At 35.9% G+C, this 26,965-nt stretch overlaps 1 protein-coding gene across 5 annotated transcripts in view; it reads left to right on the top strand.

Moving 5' to 3' along the window:
- FGF12 (fibroblast growth factor 12) overlaps window positions 1-26,965 on the top strand; it is a 559,619-nt gene that overhangs the window by 336,385 nt on the left and 196,269 nt on the right. For all 5 annotated transcript variants that reach the window (XM_082729329.1, XM_082729330.1, XM_082729328.1 and 2 more), the window contains one exon: window positions 440-550. In XM_082729329.1, coding sequence (XP_082585455.1) covers window positions 440-550 — 111 coding nt within the window. The remainder of the gene's footprint in view (window positions 1-439; window positions 551-26,965) is intronic.

The following is a 26,965-nucleotide window of genomic DNA, read 5'->3' as shown; positions in this document are numbered from 1 at the left end:
GTTAGTTGACATTGAGCAGAAATAGAAGTCTTCCGGGGCCTAATTTTGACTGCTAGAAGCTTAGGAATTATAGTGGCAGTTTGGTCTAAATAGTGATTCTGGAATGGGACCATTAGCTTGGTGACATCTTGCAGTCAGACACTAGATTCACAAAGGAGAGAAATAATTCACGTTTTTAACCTGCCTCTGTACTTTCCTAATCGTAATTAGTTTTATCTATTTATATTTGGTTTACTGCTCTACAGTATTATGGCTCTGCCTCTAGATGGAAAAAGAAGAGAAAGATATGTTCCTGAAATGACCCCTTTCCAAATGCTTATTTCAATATTTAAGCCTTTGGCATTTGTGAGTTTACTTAGAGGATTTTTGGACAATTTGCAAGTGTGTATTTTTATAAACAAAATTAGAATTTGAATAATCATTTCATTTTGTTTTGCAGAACCCCAGCTGAAAGGAATTGTGACAAGGTTATTCAGCCAGCAGGGATATTTCCTGCAGATGCACCCAGATGGTACCATTGACGGGACCAAGGACGAAAATAGTGACTACAGTAAGGAACATTCTCTTCTTGCAATCCCATTATGATCAAATGTATGGCCCAGTATATCTTAGGCTTAAGTTGTGGCCAGGCTACCTTTTGAACTCTTTAACTGATCGTAAGCTGGTGTCTTGTCTTTTATTCTTTTTGCTATGATTCCCTATAGTAAAGAGACAGTTGGGAGGTTACATAGTAAATGAGAAGGTAGGAGGCTTGAAGGAGTTCCAGATACTCAATGGATAAGAATATCCTCCCATCCCATGGTTTGTAGTCAATATGGTGATAAGTATTTGTAGGAACAAGGCAGACCTTCCAACACAAGATAGTGTCTTAATCGAAGAACCAAATAGTAAACATGTTATTATATTTCTCAGACCATCGTTACTGGCAGACCAAAATTACTTTTTAAGGTAAACATTGAATACATACATATGTCTGTTACATGTGATTTCATTTTTATTGAGGACAAAATTATTGATTTTAAAAGGAAAATATATATTTTTTATTTTATATTGATTTAAAAAGAAAAATAGTATGATATGTTTTGGTAATAACAGGGTAATAAAGACCGGTAGACTTGAAATTTTACATATAAGTTTTTTAAGTAAAATGCCAGATATTCAGAGTTTGTTAATAATATCCCTGGAATTAGCTTTTAACTAATTTAAGTACAGAGTTAGCAATATATTTGCATTTCAGAAGAATTTTGAATACAAGCCTCAGAACGAAGAGTGATCACTTGCATCATACCTTTTAGTTCCTGCACAATCATATACAGATATCCAGGGGGAAATTCATGTTACCTTAAAATTATGCAGAGTGCCATATTGTTTCTTAAAGTTTGTCTGTATTCACTGCTAGATCATTAGTGTTGAGCTCCTAGTAAATACTCGTCAAGTATATGTCCCATTGAGTTATCTTCGACAGATAAAATTTTGTGGTCAGTGTGACAATCTCTCTCTCTCTCTCTCTATATATATATATATATACACACACACATATATGTGCATATATATATATATATACACACACACTTATATATATGCATATATATATCTTTATATATATATAAATTATATATATAAAATATAAATATATATTTATATAAATTTATATATATATAATTTATATATATAAAATATAAATTATATATATATCTTTAATTTTAATTTAGAAGTTATTTTCCATATATATATATACATATATATATATATGGAGTTTATATTTTATGGAAAATAACTTCTAAATTAAAATTAAAGAATTGAGGGAAGATCTGCAATTCCTCAAGTGTGAAAACACTCTTGTCCACCCCTTCTAAATAATTCTTTGTTCACTTAATATTACACATTGTAAAATACGAATTACAGTGCAGTAAAGATCTTATTATAAAAAAATTGCATCCCAGTTCCCTGCATAGTTGATTAGCCTGTTGTGGTTTGCATTGTTGGCTTGTGTTTGTAGGAATCCATTCTTTATCTTTTGATTTATTGATTTATTGATTAGAATGCATTCTTTAAATGATTCATGGTTTCATCTGAGTACAGAAGAATAAGCGTGCCTTTCTCTCCGTGTAAGATTTTCATCTGTTGCATCTGTACTAGCGTGTAGATTTAGTGAACCAAAAGTATTGATGGGAAGAATCAGAGAGATGGCTTAGTTGTGTCGCCTCTGCTGTCCGGAGTAATCCCTCGATTTTAGTTTCTTTTTCTATAAAATGAGGTGGCTGGAGACAATAATGTAAATGTCTCCTGTCAGCACCATCTCTCCCACTTTTTTAAAAAAGGAAGAATTATCAATTGAGAAGGATAAATTCAATACCCAAGTAAGTTGAATAGCTATGCATGATTGCACGTGAAGCAGCCATGACCCAGAAAGCTATCCTGCAGACGTATGACATTTATCATGGGTTTGTGGTGGAAGAGCTAGGGCAAAAATGTGGGTTCAACTGACAAAAATCCTTCCTTCACTGTGTCATAGAAAAATAATTGAGAAGTGCTTTCTCTGCTGATGCTGGGTCAGTGTCTGATATAAATGCACATACACACACATGCATACACATGTATACACATATATATGTACAAATATATATGACTATATTTTTATGCGTAATGGTATTATGCATAACACACATGTTGAGGGTGTTACATTTTGTGAAATACTTTTAGAAACTGAATTTGTACATTTAAAATAACTTATTTTTTAAAGATAAACAACTGCACACACTTTTTTGATATATTGGTTTTGAAATAGTTCAGATATACAAAATTGTAAGACTAGGATATATCTGCCTGAATACCCAGTCCCTGGAGAAAAATTAGGTAAAAAATATCAATATATTTGAACCCACTCTGTGCTTTCCCTGGTGGAGTCCTGCTTTCCTTCAGTACCAGACATAACAACAAGCCTGAATTTAGCATTGTTCATTTCCATGCAGTTTTATTTTTTAAAGATTTTATTTATTTGACAGACAGAGATCACAAGTAGACAGAGAGGCAGGCACAGAGAGAGGGGGGAGGGAGGTTCCCCGCCGAGCAGAGAGAGAGCCGGATGCGGGGCTCAATCCCAGGACCCTGGGATCATGACCTGAGCCGAAGGCAGAGGTTTTAATCCACTGAGCCACCCAGGCACTCCATCCATGCAGTTTTAAAAACACATTTTTTCATATATGTATACTTAAACCATTTATAATATTGTTTTGCATGTTTTTAAACTTTTAATAAGAGAGCATTACTATATATAAGTTCACTGTATAAAAGTGAGCTGCTTATATGGTGATATATTTGCTTTCTGTCATTCACTTTCATATTTGTAAAGTATCTATTTACATGAATATACACAAATGAATTTATCCACCTCCTTTTTGGTGGATAGTTATCATTAGTACTTTAAGGCAGCACAACTACATATCTTATAGATGTTGGAAAGATCTTCCCTAACCATCATTTATAAAATGACACATCTTACCTTGGTCTTATCTATTCTGATACCCACCTTTTTTTGTATTCATAGCGCTTATAACCAACATACACACACAGACACATACACACACACATACACACAGAGTTGCCATTTATTTGTTTATTTTTTATCTCCCTCTTTCTCCCAGGAGAATGTGAGTTCCGTAAGGAAAGCAATTTTGTTTTGTTCTTTGACTTATCTTTAGAATAATCTTTAATACATAGTAGGTACTCAGAAAAATTGAACGAATGAATGAATGTCCCCTTGTGCTTATGAACAAAATTTCTCTGAGTCATTGACTAAAATACTCCATCCACCAAATATTATTTTAACTTTGCTTTTGAAATAATTTTAGACTTCAGAAAAATTACAAAATAATACAGCATGTTCCTATATATTTTTCATCCAGATTCCCCTAATGGTATCATTTTATGTGACAACAGTAAAATTATCAAAACCAAGAAGTTAACACTGGTACAATACTATTAACAGAGCTAGAGACTTACTTCAGATTTTAGCAGTTTTTCAATTAACATGCTTTCTTCTGATTCCCCAGCCCCCACAACATACATATTTTCACTGAAAAATTTCCAGTGAAACCAAATCATTTTTATTTATGCTTTTTCTTAGTGGGGATAAAGGGTAAAAATATCAGTGGAGGATTTAAATTCCACTCATTTTTTTAAATCAAAAATTATAAGCCTCTAAGATGTGAAAATGACTTTTCTTTCTCTACTTTGTGTGGGCAGGAGTAAAAGCATTTGATTGTTTGAAAAAAAAAAATCTTGTTACTATGAGCATCTGTCAGAATTGTGCTGTTTGGTTCACTAGACATCATTAGGTCCAACCAACCTTACCATGGTATCTTGCATTGAATTGATAAAGACACCTGTTCTTTTGTTCATGAAGAAAAGACTAATTACATGTAATTGAGTACAAAAACAAATGCGTTTGTCAGCAGCAACAGATAAGAATCTCTGCAAATGTAATGATAACAAAAGATACAAAACTGTGTTGGAACACTGGCACAAAAAAGACAATTGCAGTTTGGAGAGTATTAATAGGAATATTTTACATAAAATTAGAAAGGTAATTATTCTGCTCTACTAGTTGCCATAGGAGAAGATGCATTTGAAGAGGTCAAACATACTGGGGTGGAAACAATTAAGATATTATAACCAAATGTATTGTTCTCTTTCCCTCTGAACAAAATATAGGAACAGGGATTTGAGCACGGAATGAGCTGTCTGGTAAATTAGTACAAGGGGGAAACTGGAGATATTCAAGCAGATGCTATACTGACACTTGTAGGGGACTTCACAAGAAAACCTTGTTGGTGTGGGAAGGGAGAAGAAGGTGGTGGTGACTGGGGTAGTTTCTAGGCTAGGTGGCTTTTAAGGACTCCTTCAGTACTGAGATTCAATTTTAAAATTTTATGAAGATTTTTAACTTTAATTCCAGGATAATTAACATCCAGTGTTATATTAGTTTATATCCAATATATCCACTTGTTATATTAGGTGTACAATATAGTGATGTGACAATTCTGTTCATTCATTCATTCCTTAGTGTTCATCATGATCAGTGTACTCTTTAATCCCTGCCACCGGTTTCCCCCACCCCCCACCTCCCCTCTAGTAACCATCAGTTTGTTCTCTATAGTTAAGCATCAGTTTCTTGGTTTCTCTCTCTCTCTCTTTTCCCATTTGTTCGTTTGTTTGTTTCTTAAATTCCTCATATGAGTGAAATCACATGGTATTTGTCTTTCTCTAACTTATTTTCCAGCATTATACTTTTGGGTCCATCCATTTGTTGAAAATGGCAAGATTTCATTCTTTTTTAAGTCTGAATAATATCCCATTTTATGCATATACCTTATCTTTATCCATTCATCTCCTGATGCACATTTAGTTATGACATTTATTCTTCCAGTCTTTGGGTTGTTTTTTGAGTTATTTACACTTATGTGTTAACTAGTTGTATATGTGGCATGAGGTGAGCCTGGGGTCCTCCTACTCTGCCATCTCCCCCAGGAATCCCAGACCTGATATTCTTCTAGAAATTATTTTGAATAGGTAAGATAAGTATATATATAAAACCATAAATATGCAAAAGGGTACATAATTGAGAAAGAGCGAAACAGTCCCTTCCAGCCAAGCCTCGGTGTACTTCTGTTGAAAATACACAATTTCATAGAACACCAGATCAGATGACATCACTATGATTGTGCTGGATCAAGACAAAAAAACAAGACCACTCTGTAATCATGTCTGAGCACAGACAACAAGAAGAATGTTGTCCAAACTACAAGATGATCAAATATTTCTCTATCCTGGCTTATATGCATGGCTGCTTACTAATTCAGCAAACATAGATTTAACTTTGCTCTGCTCTCCTTGTCTTATTTATTTATTTATTTATTTGTTTGTTTGTTTATTTATTTGTTGACATACCCAGTCATACAATGACACACACTTCATTAGAGCATTCTGTTGGGAGTAAATCTACATTTCTTTGAGCCCATCCCTAAAATTGCCTAACCCAAAACCAAATCTACTAAGTTCTTTCTTATACCCTCTTACTAAGACATCTCAGCTTGACCATGGAGTTCATTTTTCCTCCTTGCCTTGAGTCATTAAGCCCAAGTTTGGTCAACCATGGGAGTATTTCTTTCCCTGGGAGACACTGACATAGTCAAAAGCAGTTTTCTGTTCTCCTCTCTCCCCGGCCACATTTCTTGGTATTCTTCTGGATGTAGTCTGTGCATTTATCAACATATATGATGCTCCATGTTTATATTGATATCATCTCTCTACCATCTACCTAACGCTATTCAGTATCTTTTAAAACTTAAATTGTTGTATCTATGAGATTTTTTCATATTAGTATGTATTTATGTGGAATAATTTCTTTAACCTAATTCTCTGTTGAAGGCCATCTCAGTTCTTTTTTATATTTTGCTAATACACACAACACTATAAGGAATATCCTGGTACATAAGTAATTTTGCATGTGTACAAGTGTACTTATGGGATGGATACTTAGAAGTGGAATTCCTGGGTCAAGGGTATATGCTTTTTTAATTTTGAAAGATATCTATTTGCTCTCCATGATACAAATTTACATTGAGGGTGTCTATTTTCTTATGTTCTAGGCCAACACAATGTGTTATCAAACTTCTGGCTCTTTGTCACCTAAAACCGTACACATTACTTGTCTTATTTTGAGTTGTGTTAAGCAACTTGTTCATATATTTTAAGAATCCCCTTCACTTCTTTTTCTATAAAATGTCTGTTTATACCTATATGATCTAAACCTACATTTGTGGGAAATCTATTTATATTCTAAAAGATCACCTCTTTGTTATATGAGTTACATAATTTTACTCATTTTGTTGCTGGTCTCTGAATTTTATTTTTATTTATTTATTTTTTAATTTGATTTTTTATAAACATATAATGTATTTTTATCCCCAGGGGTACAGGTCTGTGAATTGCCAGGTTTACACACTTTATTTTATTTTATTATAAATATGCTTTTATGCCCTCAGCCTTTCTTTCCTGTTTAAAAAGACTTTATTCATTCCAAGATGATTTTTTAAACAATCTCCCATGCTTTGTCTTAATAAATTATTGTTTGACTTTTGTGTTTATATTTAATTAATATGGAATCTGTTTCTTGAGATCTTTTGATTCTAGACCTCTAATACTTTATGTTCCTAATTTACTGATTATAAGTAAAACACATTTTACTCAGATTTTATGAATAAACTAAATTTCTCATGATTGCACCATAAAGAAACATTTTAAAATGTTCTGTATCTGAGTCTCGGAAAACCAATTGGAAACTTAAAAATGTAGTCATCCAATTATGTTTTCTATACAATACCAAACATATGATGTTTTAACACCACCACCAACTACAAGTATAGAGACACAGCCAAAGCCAACAGAAGCTCTGTATTGCTAAACCGTCAACAGAAACATGATCCACATGGTTAGCCGGGAAAAATTATCAAAGACATCAAGGATCCTATGAAGAATTACAAGGAGGTTTTTCTCCCTAACCAGGGGCCTTCCTGGACAAGGAGTTCATCTCTTATACCTACTAGAGCATACATGTTATAGCTTCACAGGAAAGGAGGGGCTATGCCATAACCAATTATAGGGATATTATTTTATTCTACTATTGTCTATTCTTTAAGAATGTCATCAATTTCTATGTGTGAAATCACACCTGTAAGTTGGATAAAAAGAAAAAGAAATGTGTGTGTTATCCTGCTGATCTTCTTTAAGCAAGATTATTTACACAATCTTAAGCAATAGTGTGGTAATGTTGTTACTCTTGCAGTGGCATGTTTTTCAATATCAAAATTAATATTTTCCTTAGCTTATGAATGCAGTTACTTCACTTGATATTTTCTGATAAAGGAAAAATACCTTTTGATTTTAATCGCTAGAAGAGTAATGAATATTTGTTAGACATTTGTTTTTGTTGACTATGCTTTAATTTTAAAGAATATGCCTCCAGGTAATATTATATCATTATATTATATTATAGCATGCCTATATTGTATCATGCCCCCAGGCATGAACAAGGACCCGTTATTTCCTTGAATAGTTCACCCACTCACATAAAATCACACAGAACTTGTTTTTAAACTTTTTGTAACCTTGACCTCTTTCCATCTTATTAGTCTTATATTTCTTTTCTTTTTTTTTTTTAAATATTTTATTAATTTATTTGACAGACAGAGATCACAAGTAGGCAAGGGAGGCTGGCAGAGAGAGAGGAGGAAGCAGGCTCTCCGCGGAGCAGAGAGCCTGATGCGAGGCTCTATCCCAGGTCTCTGGGATCATGATCCGAGCCAGAAGCTGAGCCACCCAGGCGCTCCTAGTCTTGTATTTCTTTTTTATCCTAAGACTTCTGTCCTCATGTTTCCCTCTAGTCAGTAAAGGAGAACTTGAACCATTTGACATTATCCTTCCTGGTTGCTCTGTTTATAGGTGTATTTGTAGCATATTTATAGGACGTATGCATAGTGGTTAAGAATCTTAGAGGAGTTACTTAACCAACTGTATTCCTAGAAAGAGCTGAGGGCTGAAATTGTCTTTAATCTATTCTTAGCTCTGTGAAGTGACCCGTACATTGACTTTAAGCAAATCACATAAAATTTCTCAAGAGTTGAATGATATCTGATTGTCTACAATGAGAGGGACAGAGAATCTCTCGGATTTTAGAAGCCTTTCCATTCTCATGTGGAAGGGAATGTCTGCTCAGAAAAACTGACTGAGGACTTCCATTTCCCATTTCAGAACAAAACCATTTGTTCTAAAAGGTATGTAACCAGCAGGAAATCTTCAATTTACAAATCCCTGTGTGATATCCTCAAGATGTGTATTAGGATCTGGAGAGTCACACACATAAATGATAAAGCCAGAATTTGAATCCAGGCTATCTGACTTAAAATTCTGTACCTTTGGCTCAGTTACTTAACCTCTTCACATCTCAATTCCCTCATTTGTTAAATGGGAATGATAATAGATGATAATAGAACTTGTGTCATAGAGTTATTGTGCAGATGAACAGCTCCATGATGTAAGTTCTATTATGATAGAATCAACCCAATCAACATGGGTTGATTCATATTCATGACAAGTGGTTAAAATTATTCCTAAAACACGGTTACTCCCAATAAATATTGTTAGTTGTTGTTGCTAGTGCTATTACTATAATCTTCATCCATGTGGATGAGAGAGCCCTTGTTTGCAAGGAGCTCAAAGACAGCAGCCATTTCAACAAGTAGAATCCTTAATGGTGGCAGCTGATATTACGAGAAGAGTGTGAAAGTGCTAAGGCGGGGAGTGGAGGGGGCGGTTGGGTACTGAAAAGTGCTGTAAGTCAGTGGTTCATACAGTTTGAAGGCCCCAGACCATTTCCGGCATCAGCATCAACTGGGAACATTTTTTAGCCTCACTCTAGACATACTGAATTAGAACTCTGGGCTGTGCCTCAACAATCTCTTTCGTCAAGTTTTCTAGATGATTCTGATGCACTGCAGTAGGTTTTGACTAGTACCTCTCCTCTGCCCCCAAGATTGGGAGAGGTCACATTTGCTGATTAAGGCGATCTCTGTCTTGGGACTGCAACAGCCTCTTCTTCTGGTACCCGATTCCTAAGTAACAGGTTAAGTATAGATTTGTAGGCATCCTGCAAAGCTTGATAAAATTCAGACTTTGTAGGATCTCAAACATGTGTGGAATCAGTTATTTTTAAAGTTTTTTTTTTTTTAGGTTTTATGGTAGTCACACTTTAAAAATTTTATTTTAATTCTAGTGTATTTAGTTTACAAGAGATGAATGGGTAAAGAAGACCCACACAATGGATTGTTGAATTTGATTTATACCCAGAGAGAGTCAGAGCTCAATTCTAGATAGGTGTATGGTCAAACATAGGATTGGGAGAATTACACAAATGATACAGGTTAAGCTGTATCTTGGATGTTTTACCCATGCTAATTGCATTTACTTGGAATGACTTACCCAGTCTTATCCCATGGCTTTGCTGGTAAGCCACTCTTACCCTTTAGAACCCTTCTCAACCTTTTTCTCCTTTGTGTGAAGCCTTCTCCAGCTTTCCCTGACAGCTGCCACCCTTACACAACAACCCCTTCCTCCAACTCACTTCACCCAACTGTGTCTGAACCTTTTGTGTATATTTACAGCTGCACAAGTCCCATTAGACTGCTATTCCTTATCTGCATTTGGGTTTCCCCTCTTAGAGTGTGATGTCCTTATTTGCCCTTCTGCCGAGCACAGCAATGGACAGTTTCCAAGATCCCAAACTGGAGGGCTATGGCAGATATGTTTCATTTAGCTGGCACTCCTCACGGGGGAAAAAAAAAAATGAATGTACTCGAACAGTGAGTGTACCTGCTTTCCTCCACATTTTCTTCCTGCCTTGGCCCTGAAGAGCTTTGAGTTCAGCAAACTTCTTATTCAGTATTGTCAAATCAAAATGACTGAATACACCTTCAAAGGAAGACTATGAGCCACTTAAATATCACTAATTGTTAAGTCAAAGTGGCTTGGGCTGTGAGTCAGATAACCTGGCTTCTAGTCCAGGTCCTGACTGCATTTAGCTACATGTATCTTGTTTAATTAAGCTTTCTGTTCCTTGGTTTTCTACTCTGTAAATTAGGTGTTTGATTGATTGATATCTTCAATATCCCTGAAAGATCTGAAACTATGAAAGCCATAAATTGGTAATGAATTTTGATTTTACCTTTGAAAGCCTTAAAAATTTCCCTTTAAACACATCATTAGAAAGGGCATAATTGTAAGAGTGGGTAGTACAATAATCTTTGCAATAGATTTGAAAACTGTGGCAAAATCACTGTGCCTTCAAAATATAACAGGATCTGACCACTTTCAATACCCCTATTGCCCCTACGTAGACCAAGCTGCTCTCATCTTTGGACTTTTGCAATAGCTTCCTGACTGATCCTGGCACTTAAAGCTTTCCCTCTTTAATCTATTATCCACACAGTAGCTAGAGCCAGGTACAACATGGGTCACGTAGGTCAGTTCTCTGCTCAGTCTCTTTCATCACACGTCATTAAGGGTAAAAGCCAAATTCACTTTATAACCGGTACAGTTTTACATAATCCTGCCCATTGCCTCTTGACTGTTCACCTTCCTTTCTTTTGACGTATCTTCTGCTGTTCCTCAAACATATCAACCATGGTCTTTCCAGAAGTCCTTGGTACCAGCATTTCATGTCTTCTTAGTGTGTTCTTCCTCCAAAAAATCCAAATAGCCCCCTTCCTCCTTTCCTCAAAAGTGAAGCATTTTCCACATGGAGACCTTTGCTGGTTAGTCTGTACATTTCAATCCTTGTCTTCCACACTGCGCTCTTGACTTTGACTTTGACTCTTTGACTCTTGACAACTTGACTTTGTTCTTCCTCCAAAACACTCGCCACGTCTTATATACTTATTTATTTATTATGTCCCTCCTCCACTAAGACATTCCCCATATATATATACCACAGAATTTCCTCATTCATATGGTTTGTTATATATATATAATATATATATATATATATATATATTTTTTTTTTAACTAATTGCATCATCCTCTAAAAATAAGATCAACTGACTTTTGTCTTTGAAAACTTTTTCTGATTTCTCTAACTGGAAGTCCTGCTTTTACTTCTGTATGCACTGTACATCTCTTAAAAAACTTATGCAGTTTCATCTTATATATTTATTATGTATGTGAGTTATTTACTTCCTTTAAGTTATAAGGTTTTTTTTTAAGATTTTATTTATTTATTTAAAGATTTTATTTGTTTATTTAACAGATGGAGATCACAAGTAGGCAGAGAGGCAGGCAGAGAGAGAAGAGGAAGCAGGCTCCCTGCTGAGCAGAGAGCCCAATGCAGGGCTCGATCCCAGAACCCTGGGATCATGACCTGAACCAAAGGTGGAGGCTTTAACCCACTGAGCCACCCAGGTGCCCAAGATTTTATTTATTTATTAGACAGAGAGATCACAAGTAGGCAGAGAAGCAGACAGAGAGAGGGAGAAGCAGGCTCCCTGCTGACCAGAGAGCCCTATGGGGGCCTCTATCCCAGGACCCTGAGATCATGACGTGAGTCAAAGGTAGAGGCTTAACCCTCTGAGCCACCCAGGCGCTCCTGAGTTCTAAGCTTTTGAGGTCATTGGGTAGGTCTGATTTATCTCTGTTGGCATGTAATAGGGCTTTAATAATGAGGAATGCCTTAATAATGGATATGGTTAGGTTAGTTTATAATAATAATACTATAATCATACTACCATTTAAATTAAAAGGCTTAATTAGAATAAAAGCTCCACAGGGCAGGTAGCTTTGCCTGCATTTTGCACTGTTGTGTCTCCAGCCCCAAGAGTCATGCCTGGCACATACTAGGTTGTCAATATTTGTTGAATAAATGAATGCAAGTGAATTCTCAGAACAACTCCATCAAAAATGAATATGACTTTGTTGAATAACACCCAGCTTGAAGGATTAATGCAAATTGGATCATGTTTGCATTTTGTTTTGAGGATGACAGACAATTTAAGAGACTTCAAAGGATGGATAAGGAAGTCATTTTCCATTATGAAAATAGGAAGAAAATTGAGTATGCTTAGTCTGGAAAAGTGAACTCTATAGCAATAATAATAAAAGAAGACACTCTAGCACAGTTTTAAGTGTATCTTCAAAGCGTTATGTGAATATATATTCATGGTGATAATTACAGAGGCATCATTTTCTGAAAGTATGTAAATGGTACATTTACCCAGGAGAGAGGGAGCCGTTGCTTTCATTATTCAACCTGGACTAGGAGCTAAATTTAAGCTTATTTTGCAGGGAACAGAAACCATACACTGAGGTGCTTAAAAAGTAAGGAAAAAAGGCAGGGGGGTTCCTTGAAGTAGTAGAAAAGGGTTTTAAAGTTGTGATAAATTAGAGATTGTTAAATTCTCCCTGAAATTACCTGCTTCTGAGGCTCTGAGATGTGAAGCTGATTTGGTTAAGAGAAAGTAAGGAAAATTCAGTTCCGTTATATCTCCCTCCTGTGCTCATTCTTCAGTACAAATTATTGCTTCAGAAATTAAGCAGGGTTGCCTATATTCTCAAACTTAATAGAGATGATAATTAATGACAGTGGGATTTCTTATATGTCCCTGGTTTGATTAGGTATCTAGTTTATAGCCACAAGTTTATTAAGGAATAAATCATAACTTTATTCTCATGTGGATGGATATTTTCCAGGGCATACTACAATGAACTATAAACGAAGAATTATATGTTTTCCCTGAGGGATTTAGAAAAAAATGTGAGTTTGCTGTTATCATATAATAATAACTAATGTTCACTGAGTAGTTTTATAAATCTTATTCATTTAAGTATCATAACAGTTCCATAAAACAGGTACTATAGTCATGCCCACTTTGAAGATGAGTAAACCAAGGCATAGGGGATTTAAATAATTAGCCCATGGTCACACATGGAATTTAAATAATGGTAAACCCAGGATTTGTGTACAGTGAATTTAGTTCCAGAGTTAGTGCCTTTCCCCACTCTCCACTGAATTTCCCTTTCCTGGCTAATATTTCCCAGTGCATACTAAACATTTCCTTAAATCATACCACTACATTTTCACACAACACTTTTAAAAAGTATTAAGAAGGAACTAGGATTTACTTGTAAAATATTATGGTGGTTTACTTTAAGACGGCATAAACAGTGAACTTGAGAGGATTTTTCTTCAATATATTTGATGCATTTACATTATAAAGTAAGATATTTTTTAGTAATAGTATTTTTTAGAAATAGCAAACCATTATACAATAATTTTAACATTCTTAATCTGGTGGCCTGTTTCGTGTATCTGACTTGGGAAACTGGAGGTGTGTAGGATGTGTGTGTTTGTGTGTGTGTATATATTTCCATATATTATTCAGTAGCCTAGATAGAGTGGTACTGAGCAGGCATCCCGCCAAGATCTAGTGAGGTTGCACTTAGTACATCTGCTTTTCCTGACACTGAGACAGAGTGTGGAGCACATTCCCATGTCAAAATATGTCTGTTCAGCATTACTAAGCCCACTCCATAGTATTTTAATTGAATTTTTAAAAATATCCTAAAAAGAACTTCTCTTTGCTTCCTCTTACTTAGATAATGGCAGAAAACATCATTTTATTGTTACTTTAGTATGTAGCGGGGATCATTTATGATCCTCGAGGAAGCAGTGTGGTGTTGTGAATATCCCATACAATTTCAGAGACAGGTAGTTACGGAAATTAACAGGCATTTCTCCATTTCCCAGCTGTATGCATTTGGTCAATTTGCTTAGCACTTTCAAACCTTAGTTTCTCATCTGTAAAATGGGAATTATATGTAAAGACTTATATGTATATAATATCAAACTTACCCTCATGGAAGAGACTGCTTTGGAAAGTCTGAAGAGGAGAAATTTATGCTGCTTAATGTGTGAACAAGAATAATTTCTAGGAAAGTGTAGGACTGAGCAGAGCCATGGAGAATTGTTAATAGGCCTTCTTGGTGCCTCAGATGCAGTTTAAACATTCTCCTGGGCCCTCGGCCCAGCCTACTCATCTTTAACGGAATTTGATTGAAGTTGCATCTGGATAAGAGTCAACCCCACTACACTACCCTCAAAGTGGGTAGGAATGAATACGGTTACACATGGTCTTCTCTCAGTCCTTTGAGTCTGTTGGTAATCTCAGCAGGACAAGTCCTATCGAGATGCAAGGGAAGATCGTCTATTTCCCACTGATGTCAAAGTCTTCTGGAACAATGGCTCCCAAAGTTTTGAACATTAGAGTCACCAGGGTAACATTAAAAAATCTGATGCCCAGGTCAATTAAATCAGAATCTCTGAGGATAGAACCAACGCATCAGTATTTTAAAATACCAGAGATGATTCTGAAGTGCAGTCACATATAAAAACAGTGACTTCTAGAATGTTGCTTCTTATACTGTAGTGGGCATCGCCTGGAGGACTTGTTAAACTACTGGTTGTAGGGCCCTTACTCCAGAATTTCGGATTTAGTAGGACTGGAAGAAGGGCTGAATGTTTGTATTTCTCAAAGTCCATGAGACCACACTTTGAGAACCACTACTTTAGAACGGTGCTGCTTGAACCTTAAGTGCACAGTAATCATTTGGGAATTTTGTGAAAATGCAGATTGTGTTTTAGTAGGTCTTGGATGGAGCCAGAGATCCTGCCATTCCTATGATCTGCAGGAGATGCTGATACAGCCCAAAACAAGCTTTAGTCTACCAACTGGTAAGGTTCAATAAGCAACAGCATCATCTGGGTGCTGGTTGGAACTACCCCCAGACCTACTGAATAGGAAATTGCTTTTTAGCAATGATGCACATTGGAATCATTAAAAAAAAATTGAATTAAAAAATATTGATGCCTAGATTCACTCTTGGAGATTTTTATTTAGTTGGTGTGGGTGTGGCCAAGGTATCAGAATTTAAAAAACAAACAAACAAAACTCTCAGAATGTTGTAATATGCAGCAAAAACTTTGAGACAGTGTTATGCAATAAAATATTATTTTATTTTATTTTTTTCTTAAAGATTTTATTTATTTATTTGACAGAGAGCGATCACAAGTAGGCATAGAGGCATGCCGAGAGAGAGAGGGAAGCAGGCTCCCTGGTGAGCAGAGAGCCTGATGCCAGGGCTTTATCCCAGCACTCTGAGATCATGACCTGAGTGAAGGCAGAGACTTTAACCCACTGAGCCACCCAGGCGCCCCTACTATTTTCAAGTACACTGCAAATCATTGCTGTCCTTTTATGGATTGTTCCTTGATATTGTATTGTTAAAAAAAAAAAAAAAAAAAAAAGCTGGAGACAACAAGTCAAGGGCCCCTCCTGGGTCCACAGCAGACATCACTAAATTCTTTTGCTTTTGCTTTGGTTTTGTTTTGTTTAGACATCACTAAGATTTTACAACAGTCATTGTGGCCTAGCCTCAGATGTCTTTTTGAGACCTACTTTGGGGCAGCTACGACGACATGATTGGAGTTCCACACACTGCCATTTGCGTGCTTCATTTTCATTAACACCAAGATATATTGAGGCAGAAGTGTGTTCTAGTTACTACATAATAGAGATGATTCCCATACAATCCCTGCTTTCTAGCTCCTCCTAGAATAGTAGATGAAGTTGAGGTTGAACCTTTATGTAAAATAAAAGTTAATAATGCCAGGCAGTACTGGTACTGCCAAGTGATTAGGAAAAAAAAAAAAAAATCACTGGATTTCAGAGATGGAAGAGATCCGCAAAAGCCATGGTGCTCAGAGAAAGTGGACTTTAAACTGAACCTCGAAGAATAGAAACAAAGTATGTAAGGTAAGATCAGGAGAACTGCATTTCACATAAAGAGGCACAGAATTACCAAGTGGAGAAAGCTCCTTCCATGTTGGGGACAAATTAACTCATCAGTGGGTCTAGTAAAGAAATTACCTGGAGTTATCACAGGACGATATTTCAGAGTGCTTAACTGATACCTAAAGAGGTCTATACTTTATATTTTAGGACATAGGGAACCAATGAATGTTACTGAGCAACTGCAATCGAATGATGGGTGAAGTGTATTTTGGAAGAATTTTGTACGTAGGGACAAGAGGAGAAGTGAGCCGAAATAGATTGTAAGGTAGAGAATACTGGTCCTCTTATTTTTCAAATTCTTTTTCCCTCCTCCATTTCTTAAACAAACAAACAAACAAACAAATAAATACTTAACACAGGGGCTCCTGGGTGGCTCAGTGGGTTAAGCCTCTGCCTCTGGCTCGGGTCATGATCCCAGCGTCCTGGGATCAAGTCCCGCATCGGGCTCTCTGCTCAGCGGGGAGCCTGCTTCCCTTCTCTCTCTGTCTGCCTCTCTGCCTACTTGTGATCTCTGTCTGTCAAATAAATAAATAAAATCTTAAAAACAAAACAAAACAAAACAAAAAAAACTTACCACATTTATTTCTATAGATCTACTTAATATTTTTGGAATGAAGCAGAAATATAATTTTATTTACATATTTTACCCATAGATATTATATAGTGTCTGTGTATATATATGTGTGTGTATATATGCATGTGTGTGTGTATTAATCATGATCAGTAAATATAACATTTGAGTGTCAATGTCAGTATAACTTGAATGGAACTGTCAATGTTTTCTTGTAGCTTTTTCACTGATTTCCCACTATTTAAATAAAATTGCTCATCAGTGTTGTGTGCAGAAATTTTCAAAAGTGCTTTCTTGTTTTGGTAATTAATGATAATGAAGTGCAAAACTTTGGTTGTGCATATTGAAACCATCTCAAGCAAGTTAGCGTGTGTTGTCTGCCTGTAATTTTAACTAAGAGGAACTAAAGGTTTTGTACTTTCTGAGCGGGGAATTTCTGCTCTGCTAACAAATTCCATTTAAGGCTTCCAGATATATTTGTTATAGTTCCATTTTTTTTTCTTTCTTGACAACTACTTAGATTATAGTTACTAGAAATTCTCTTTTATCTCTTAAGAACAACAGTATTTTATAGCCTTCCAGCCACCAGAACCTAGTCCTTTCTTGGCTGACTTTGTGACCTTGGGAAAACCACATCTTTGAGATTCAGTGCCCTCATCTGTAATGGCGGTTACAGAGTTCACACATGGAGTTATTTTTTTCCTATTTTATAGACTTAAACCACTATGATTGCAGGTACTAAGTCTGTCTTTTACATCAATGTATTACAAGTGCCTTACACAGTGTCTGGAATATATGCAATGAATTAATGAATAAACTTGACAGGGCACGGTATCAATTTTAGCAACGTTGTGTTTGATGGAAGATTTGTGAAAGATGTAAATCTAAATCCTTTGAAACATGAAAGATTTCTTGGAGGATGTTTCTGCCCTTTGATCTGGAATGACACCTGTGTTGTTCAGAGTTCTTCATGGGGACCATAAGACAAGTCTGATGTGTAAGAAAAATTGCCTGCGGAGAATGAGTGATGACAGGCATTTGCTTTCATTATCGGCAGTGACATGCTTCATTTTTCCATCCTTAGGAAAAAAAAAGAGAATCACATTGAATTGACTTGTTAATTATGCAGGTTTTTGAACATCTATGAGGTAATACAGGAAAGGTTCTATGATAATATCAGGTTTAGAAGCCAGAAGCAGGACTTCTGCCAGCGTTAAAGCAACATTTCTACTAGCATTTGTCTAGGACAGGGATCATCATGTTGCTCATTTTCAGTATGTTGAAAATTTACAAGGTTTGCCATTGGCCAATGTTTAGAAGAAAAATTTTTAGTCTCTAAGTGCCAAACCACTCATCAATTCCATAAGTCAGTGAATTCAGTGGAGAAAATAAATCAGAAAGTTGGGTTATTTGACCAATTGTTTATAAAATAAAGCATCATGCTAAAAGCACTGAATCACCGTGGCCTAAAGTATGTTGGTTTTTTTGTTGTTTTCATTATTTTATTTTAAATCCATAGTTGTTTTTGCTCACTGAATCTTAAATATGTAAGATGGAATATGTTGCTTTTTTTTTATTGCCATAACATCTTAAGAAACTTAATGAGATGATGACCCAAGCATCCCTAGAGTAAGCTCTAGCCATATCAGTAGTGGTATTTTGTACCTCACTTTAATGGTTTAACAAATAGTTAAAAAACGGTATCTTAACTGAGCCTCATAACAAGTCAGTGAAGCATTCAGGGTGGACACGAAGGCTCAACGTGGTTACATTACTTCCAGTCACCAAGATCACAAAGCTGTTAAATGTTAGAACTATGGCCCATGACTGAGAACTATGTCCTCCAAATTCCGTCCTCATCCGAACCTTGTTTCCTTAAAAGCTAAAGTAGGGACTATCATATCTTTCCCTTAAATTCGGGAAGGAAAGCTATTTCAGAGAGTTAAATTCAATGACCACAATTATTTAGGTTTCTACTGTGCAATGTACCTTGGATGAAAAAAGGGTATGTCACATTCTTGAAAAATTTGTTTGCTGGGAGATTTAGGCAAACATATAAATATGAAAAAGCAGTGTGGTAAGTGTTGTGTAATGCTGTGGAGTTAGGATGAGGCAGCAGTTAATTTTCCTGAATGAATACTCCATTGTATCATAGTTTATATGGCCACTTTGGTGTTGGGAGGAGTTAAGAGCCCAGACTATCTATCTCCTAGTTTGTTGACTACTCTATAAATCATTTTCCAATTGAAGTGAAGAGGGGGAAGAACTGCCCTTAGTAAATGATAAATAAAGTCGACAAGTAGTATTTTTATGACTAATGAAAACCAGCTGAATGACTTACAAATATTACCATAAACACTATAATTACAAATGTCATTACAGGAGACTATAGGATTACATGGAAAAATAACCCGATACCAACTAAATTTTAGGTTCAGATTTTTGTAGGATATGAAATTAATCACACTCTCATGAAGTATCTTTATTAAGACCATTTTGATGTGCGGGAAATGGTAATTTTCAAGACAGTGGGATGGATATCGGGGCGCCTGGGTGGCTCAGTGGGTTGGGCCGCTGCCTTCAGCTCAGGTCATGATCTCAGGGTCCTGGGATCGAGTCCCGCATCGGGCTCTCTGCTCCACAGGGAGCCTGCTTCCCTCTCTCTCTCTCTGCCTGCCTCTCTGCCTACTTGTGATCTCTGTCAAATAAATAAATAAAATCTTTAAAAAAAAAAAAAAAGACAGTGGGATATCGAGCATACACATTTTATAAACAAATATCTCTATTCTCTCTCAGTATCTTCCACTATAAATTTAACTTGGATTTTTAGTGGGTCCCAAGATGCATGTTTTCCCTTGCCCATTCTGCAGGTTCAACCCAGAAATTGAAAACATGGCTATGGTCTTTTATACCTGTTCATTATTAGAAGCAATAGGAGTCCCATCTTTACAACTTGCTTGGGAAGATACTAGATTTACCTATTATTAAATAAGAATTCATAATGAGATTTATTTCTCCCTCCTTTCACTTTCTTGTCCTCTCTTCCTCTTCTTATCCTCCTTTGTGCCTTCACTGGTTGTCACTGTATATGTTTTCTGATGTGTTTTGGATAGATTGCTACCTTTTTTGTCACAGGAATTATTTGTGTGGGTAACAGTCAGATAGAAATTAAGTTGGATAAGAACACAGCATTTTTACAAGGTACATTTTTCAGGTCCAGAAGAGTTTCATAAGAGGTCTAATATCTTGACTGTAACAGATTTCCTCAAACTCTGCCTTTCTTCATCATTCCTTCTAAAACCTGCTTCACCGTTCACACACACACCAGCCCCATGTATTCTAGGCTTTCATCCTCTCAAACTTTGTGTCATGTAAATTTTCTGGCTTTCCCTCTAGATTCCATATTTAAATATATTCTACATATGGTAAATATTGTCAGTTTTTTCTTGCATGCTTAATTTCTTGCCTGCTTAATTTTCTTGCAGGCTGGAAATATGACCAAGAAAAGCTATGCATAAGCAAGCTTAAAGAGAAACCGCTGCTAATTCTTTTCTTTATTTGGCAAATATTGAATAGCGGCTTGTGAGATGTGGATGCTATGCTAGGCAGTGAGGATAATACTAACAGTTTCCAGGGCCTTTGAGTTGCCCACAGAATAGCAGGAACCACAGGAAGGATTACAGATGAAGGTTTATTCCCCATGGACTACATCTGTTGGCTACATCACTATTTCCCCATTCTAAGCATGACATGTGGCATATACTAACTGCTCAATAGATATTTATGGAAAGAATACCAATTTTTAAAATCAGAGACATTATAGAAATACTTATAAGATAACATATGAAAGTTCAAATGGCTAAGGCTATGGAATCATTCCCTCAATTTTAAGATGACAATTTTCATTCCCTTCTTTGTTCACTTGGTACCCAAAAAAGAAGTTAGGAATTTTTATACCCTGAAATAAAGCCAAGTAGTGAGATACTTATTTTAAAAGTGACATTTTACATGTCCGAATGCTTTCCATGATGCCTGAAAAAAAGCAGGCATTCCATGAATATAATCTTTTTCGTTTTTCCTACCTCATGTGTTACTTTTCTTTCTTTCTCTCCTGCCACTTAAATTTCAACCTGAGACTGACTGAAATTTTGTCGGTCCTAAAACTTACACAATTTTCCTCATAAAAAACAAATATAGTACGATGAAATGAAAATTAGGTACAAAAGTGAGTAAGATGGGAAAATAAAACACAAAAGGTTAAATTTTAAAAAGCTAAAAGCTATTACAAAAATGATAAAATCTAGGGAAATAAGATTTTAATTACTTGATGGTTGCTAGTCTATACATTTGTTTTCCATTATTTGTATGTATAATCTTTGAACATCTTTTAATATGGAAACAATCTTGTAATTATTTCCTGAAAAAAAATAATTGTCTTTCCTGTAATACAGTTAATCAAAAATTATCCTTTATAATTTTATTTTTATTTTAAAAAGTTTATTTTAGCTTCATAGTTCATATTGGTAATATCGTGTACATGTTGAGGATTGTTAAAAAATATGAGAATTTTTGGTTGTATGGTATCAGGACATTTCAAATCCATCACGTACTTCCCCCAGTAAATAAATTGCTAGTGATTTATACATTATTACAATAATGCTGTGTACCCAGTGATCCCATAGCCTCCACTGCATGCAATAACAGTGTTTATGTCTCATGTGACGGGGTGGTTGGCCAGGTAGCTCTGTTGATCTTGTCTTGATTACATATCTGGGGGCCAGCTCTCTGTCTCTTAATCTACACTTGCCTTGGCTGGATTACTGAAGCCACTTTATCATGCTCTAAGTGTCTTACATCCTTTTCCTGGCACCAGTGGGTTAGTCTGTGCATATTCTTCTTAATGCAGTGGCAGAGGAGTAATGAATAAGTGGGAATAAATGAGCTCTCTTTCAGACTCAGCTTGCATTTGGTAACATCCTGTTGGCCAGAGCGAGTCACATGGTTGAGCCCTGTCTCCAAGGCTAAGGAAGAATATCCTTCTAGAGCATTGCATGTTTATATGGTGAAGCATATAAATAGAAGGAAAAGTAGAGAACTGAGTGTATCAATGCAATTCATCTACTAGATTTTTTTTTTTAAACGATTTTATTTATCTATCAGGCAGAGAGGGAGAAGCAGGCCCCTGCTGAGCAGAGAGCCTGATGTGGGGCTCGATCCCAGGACTCTGGGATCATGACCTGAGCCAAAGGCAGAGGCTTTAACCCACTGAGCCACCCAGGTGCCCCCATCTACTAGATTTTTTAAAAAATAATTTTCTTTCATTAGTTAAAAAAAAAAAAAAAAACAACACTGCTCTCTTGAGATATATTTGACATACAAAAGAAAAAAAAACCTTGTACATATTTGATGTATACAGTTTATTGTGTTTTGATATATGCATACATTCATGAAACCATCCCTACAATCAAGGTAATAAATATACCCATCAATTCCAAAATTTTTTTTGTGCCCCTTTGCTTTTCCTTTTTTTTCCCCCCGTGAAACACTTAACAAGAGATCTACTCACTTGACATTTTTTTAAGTGCACAATTTAGTGTGTTAACTGTAGGCACCATGTTGTATAGCAGATCACTAGAATTTACACATCTTGTATAACTGAAACTTTACATCCTTTGAATAACAGCTACCCATTTGCCCATCCCTCTTGCTCTTGGCAATCGCCATTCTACTCTCTGCTCTTATGAGTTTAATTATTTTAGATACATCATGTAAATGGAATAATGCAGTGGAGGGAGTAATTCTTGGACTAGTTTATTTCACTTAGCACAATGTTCTCCTGATTCATCCATGTTATTGCATATGACAAGATTTTCTTTTTTTAAAGTGATGAATAATATTCCATTATATATATGTGTCACATTGTCTTTCTTTACTTATCCATCCATGGACACTTAAATTGTTTGCATATCTTGACTATTGTGAATAATGCTGCAATGAACATAGGAGGGCATGTATGTTCTTGAGATTCTGATTTCAACTTTTTCCATATATTCAAGGGGTGGAATTGCTAGATCATATGGTAGCTCTGTATTTAAATTTTGAGGAACCTCCATACTATTTTCTATATTGGCTGCACCACTGTACATTCCCATCAGTAGTGCACAGAGTTCCCAATTTCCCCACATCCTTGTCAACAATATTTATTTATTTATTTATTTATTTATGGCCATTTGAGCAGGTTTGAGGTGCTATCTCATCATGGTTTTAATTTGCATTCCGTCGTGATTAATGATGTTAAAAAACATTTTTCATATACTTAGTGGTCATTTGTATATTATCTTTGGAGATGTGTCTGTTCAAGTCCTTCACCCATTTTCTAAGTGGGTTATTTGGGGTTTTGCTCTTGAGTTGTAGAAGTTACTTATGTATTTAAGATATTAACACCTTATCAGTTATACAGTTTGCAGATCTTTTTTCCCCATTTTGCAGGTTACCTTTTAATTCAGTTGATTGTTTCTTTTGTTTTGCAGAAGTTTTTAAGTTTGATATAGTCCCACTTGTCTTGTTTTGCTTTTGTTGCCTACACTTCCAGTGTTATATGCCAGAAATCACTGCCAAGACCAATGTCAACAAATTTTTCCCCTCTGTTTTCTCCTAGGAGTTTTATAGTTTCAGGTTTTATGTTTGTATTTTTAATCTATTTTGGGTTATTTTTGTGTACAGTATAAAATAGGGGTCTAATTTCATTCTTTTGGATGTCAATATCTAGGTTTTCTAACACCATTTGCTGAAGAAAGTATCCTTTCCCCTCACTGCCCTCTTCATACCATTTTTCTGTGTGGTTTGGTGATTGAGTTTTGTATGGATCCCAAGAATACCAACTCCATTATTTTACTTTTCAAAATATAAGAGTTAGATTTACATAAAGGTTTAGAATGAAATATTGCTTTTGGAAAGGACAAGATTGAGAAAAATGCCCAAATATCAGATTTGATGCTTGGACTCTCTTTGGCATATAATGGTAGTCTTCAGCAAATGTTTACTGTGATCCTGAATGTAAATAGAATATATACTCCTCTGTTTATTCTCTTCAGCTTTCCCTTTCTGTTTCTTCCTCTCCCACTCTCTCCTTTTCTCCATTTTATACAAGTGTGGTTTAGATGTGATTATTTGCTTGGAGAGCTTACAATCTAGTTGTGGTTAGTACAGGAACATTTTTTTTTTTAAATGAAGAAAATTATAAATTGTGAAAATAATCCAGTCTAGATTCAGGACAAGGACAGTTTAGGAGTGAGAGAAAGCCCTTGGTATTTGGTGTGTCATTTCAAGCATGACAGTGATTTCAGTATGAAGATATGGGGAGAAGAACATTCCAGTCAGAGAGAGAAAGGATGTAGTAAGCAAAAATACGGGGTTAAAAGTAGGAAGTGGGTGATTAAATTACTAGAAGCAGTAAATAAATATATTAGAAAGAATAGTATCATATAACAGAAATATGTATATATAACTTCTACTATCAGGCTGAGATGTTTTAAGTTTTTAACTTCTTTTTTTTTTAATTTTTTATTTTTTATAAACATATATTTTTATCCCCAGGGGTACAGGTCTGTGAATCACCAGGTTTACACACTTCACAGCACTCACCAAAGCACATACCCTCCCCAATGTCCATAATCCCACCCCCTTCTCCCAAACCCCCTCCCCCCAGCAACCCTCAGTTTGTTTTGTGAGATTAAGAGTCACTTATGGTTTGTCTTTTTGTCTTAAAAAAAAGTACTTTTATTCCAATAAGAAAACCACAGGTTCTGGTAATGTGTCTTTTACGACTCTTACGATCAGTAATATTTATAACATTTATTAAATGTAAGATATGTACATATAACTGGGGTAGAAAGTACAGAGACATAGCCTCAGAAGTTTTCATTTTACGGATGGAGATAGATGTGTAAATAAAGGACTATAATACCATGTCCCAAATGCTATTATAGAGATATACCGATGAATTACACAATGATGGGAAAGGAAACAGCCATCTCATAAGGGTTTGGGTAAGACTCATGGTGTGGTTGAATAGTGAAGACAGCTTTTTCAAAAAGAGAGAACAAAAGAAAAGAAACTTTAGCCTCATTAAAGATCAAGGGGAAGTTAGGAAATGGGGACATTCTATAAAGCTGCTTATGGTGACTGGAGTGAGCAGCAGACGATCAGCTTCCAAATGCTATTTGAAGCCAGATTGCGAAGGGTGCTGAGGGTCAGGATGGAGACCTTGTGTAGTGCCTAGAGGTTGTGAGCAGGGAAATGGCATGATGAGATGTAAATGGCTTGAATAATGGAGTGGCCAACTTATTACTATGAGTAAGGCTTGAGGCTTTGAGGGTGGGGAGGAAGACTGGAGACGTGGGAGGAATTCTTGTGCACAGCAAAGGACTTCTGTGAGCTAGAACCCGTGTGCTCTAATGAGGATAAATAATAGATAAGGGTATATCATTTGGCACTTTGAATGATTTTAGGAGGCAGATGCAGAGAGAGTAGTTTTTAACTTTTACCACAAAAAAGTTTCATTCCAAAATGTTTACTGATTTTATTATTATTTTTTTTAATGGACTTGCTAAGTCTCCCAAAGCATACCGTCTAAAAGCCATTATCACTTTCTGGTTCATGTATGGCTTTCACAGCTTCTTGCCTTTGCCCCTGCCTGGCTTTAGTAATTTTCACACTCTCCTCAGGTATGAACAGCTTTGGAGTTGCCTTGTTATGACTGCTTCAGCTAAATGACCAGTGTTCTTAGCATTTGTCCTGGGAAATCTTTAGGTTGGAAAGACGATTTGCACCATTTTGGATTTCATTGTTCTTTCTCATAAGAATTGTCATTGAACTTGATACTTTCTAGTAGTTGCATTTATTTACCATGTAAAAGTACCTTACATTTAGTCGGTACCTTGCAGATTAGCTCTGCTTTCTTTAGCAGTCTCTATCAGTGGGGATTAAGGTTGGCTCTGCATTACACAGACTAAAATAACAAGGCCTTATTTTTCTCACATAAAAACCAGACCTAGGTAATTGAAGCCTGGCCTGGTGCCATTTCCCCACAACTCCTTCCAGCTCACCTGCCACTACTCCCTTGGGGTAGCCCTTGTTTTCATGGTCTCGGACTATCCAGCCTCTCTCCCCCCACCCCGCCCCTCATGCCAGTCTAAACAGCAAAAAGACAGAGGGATGAGAAGAGGGTAAAAGAAACCTAGAAGCTATCTTTAAGGAAAGGATCTTCAAATGTACAGAGACTTTTCTAACAACATCTCATTGGCCATTACTGAGTCCATAATCACAGCCAGCTGTGTGATACATAGAGAAATGTAGCTAAATATTCTGACTTTGTGAAAAGACAAGAATGGGTATCAGGGGAAATTAAACTTAAAAAGGAAGAAGGAGGACACACAATATTTTAGGCAAATAACCACATGAGAGAGCCAAAAACCTTTATTCAGATGCAGTTTCATTTGAATTACCTCTCTGAATCTGTTTGTCCTTCTAAAAATTAGGATAATCATTCTGTCTTAAATGTTATGTGGTGTTGGTGGTTGAGGGTCAAATACAATGAGGAATTGATCAGCACTTTGAAAATTAAGTGTTGCACAAAAATACGGTATTTTTTTTTAAAGTCTTAAGCAATCTTCTGAATATAAATGTAATAGGTATTAGTGAGACAACGTCACTTGTTAGATCAGACCTTATGGTAACCTTATTTGAGAAGCAAAAGAATAATAGATTAATGTCAAAGAGTTCTAATAACCAGAGAACACCCTTCTGTTTATGAAACACTTTCAAGCATATGGTAGTGCATTTGGTTCCTCTGTAAACACGATGCAGTGAGGATTATTATGTTCATTTTACAGATAGGAAAATTAAAGCAGAGGTTAAATGAATGGCTCCCAGCCAG

This window comes from Mustela nivalis (assembly GCF_964662115.1).
Source record: "Mustela nivalis genome assembly, chromosome: 1".
Classification (NCBI taxonomy): domain Eukaryota; kingdom Metazoa; phylum Chordata; class Mammalia; order Carnivora; family Mustelidae; genus Mustela; species Mustela nivalis.
The sequence above is the reverse complement of the archived record's forward strand: the minus strand, read 5'-3'. Positions and strand labels throughout refer to the sequence as shown.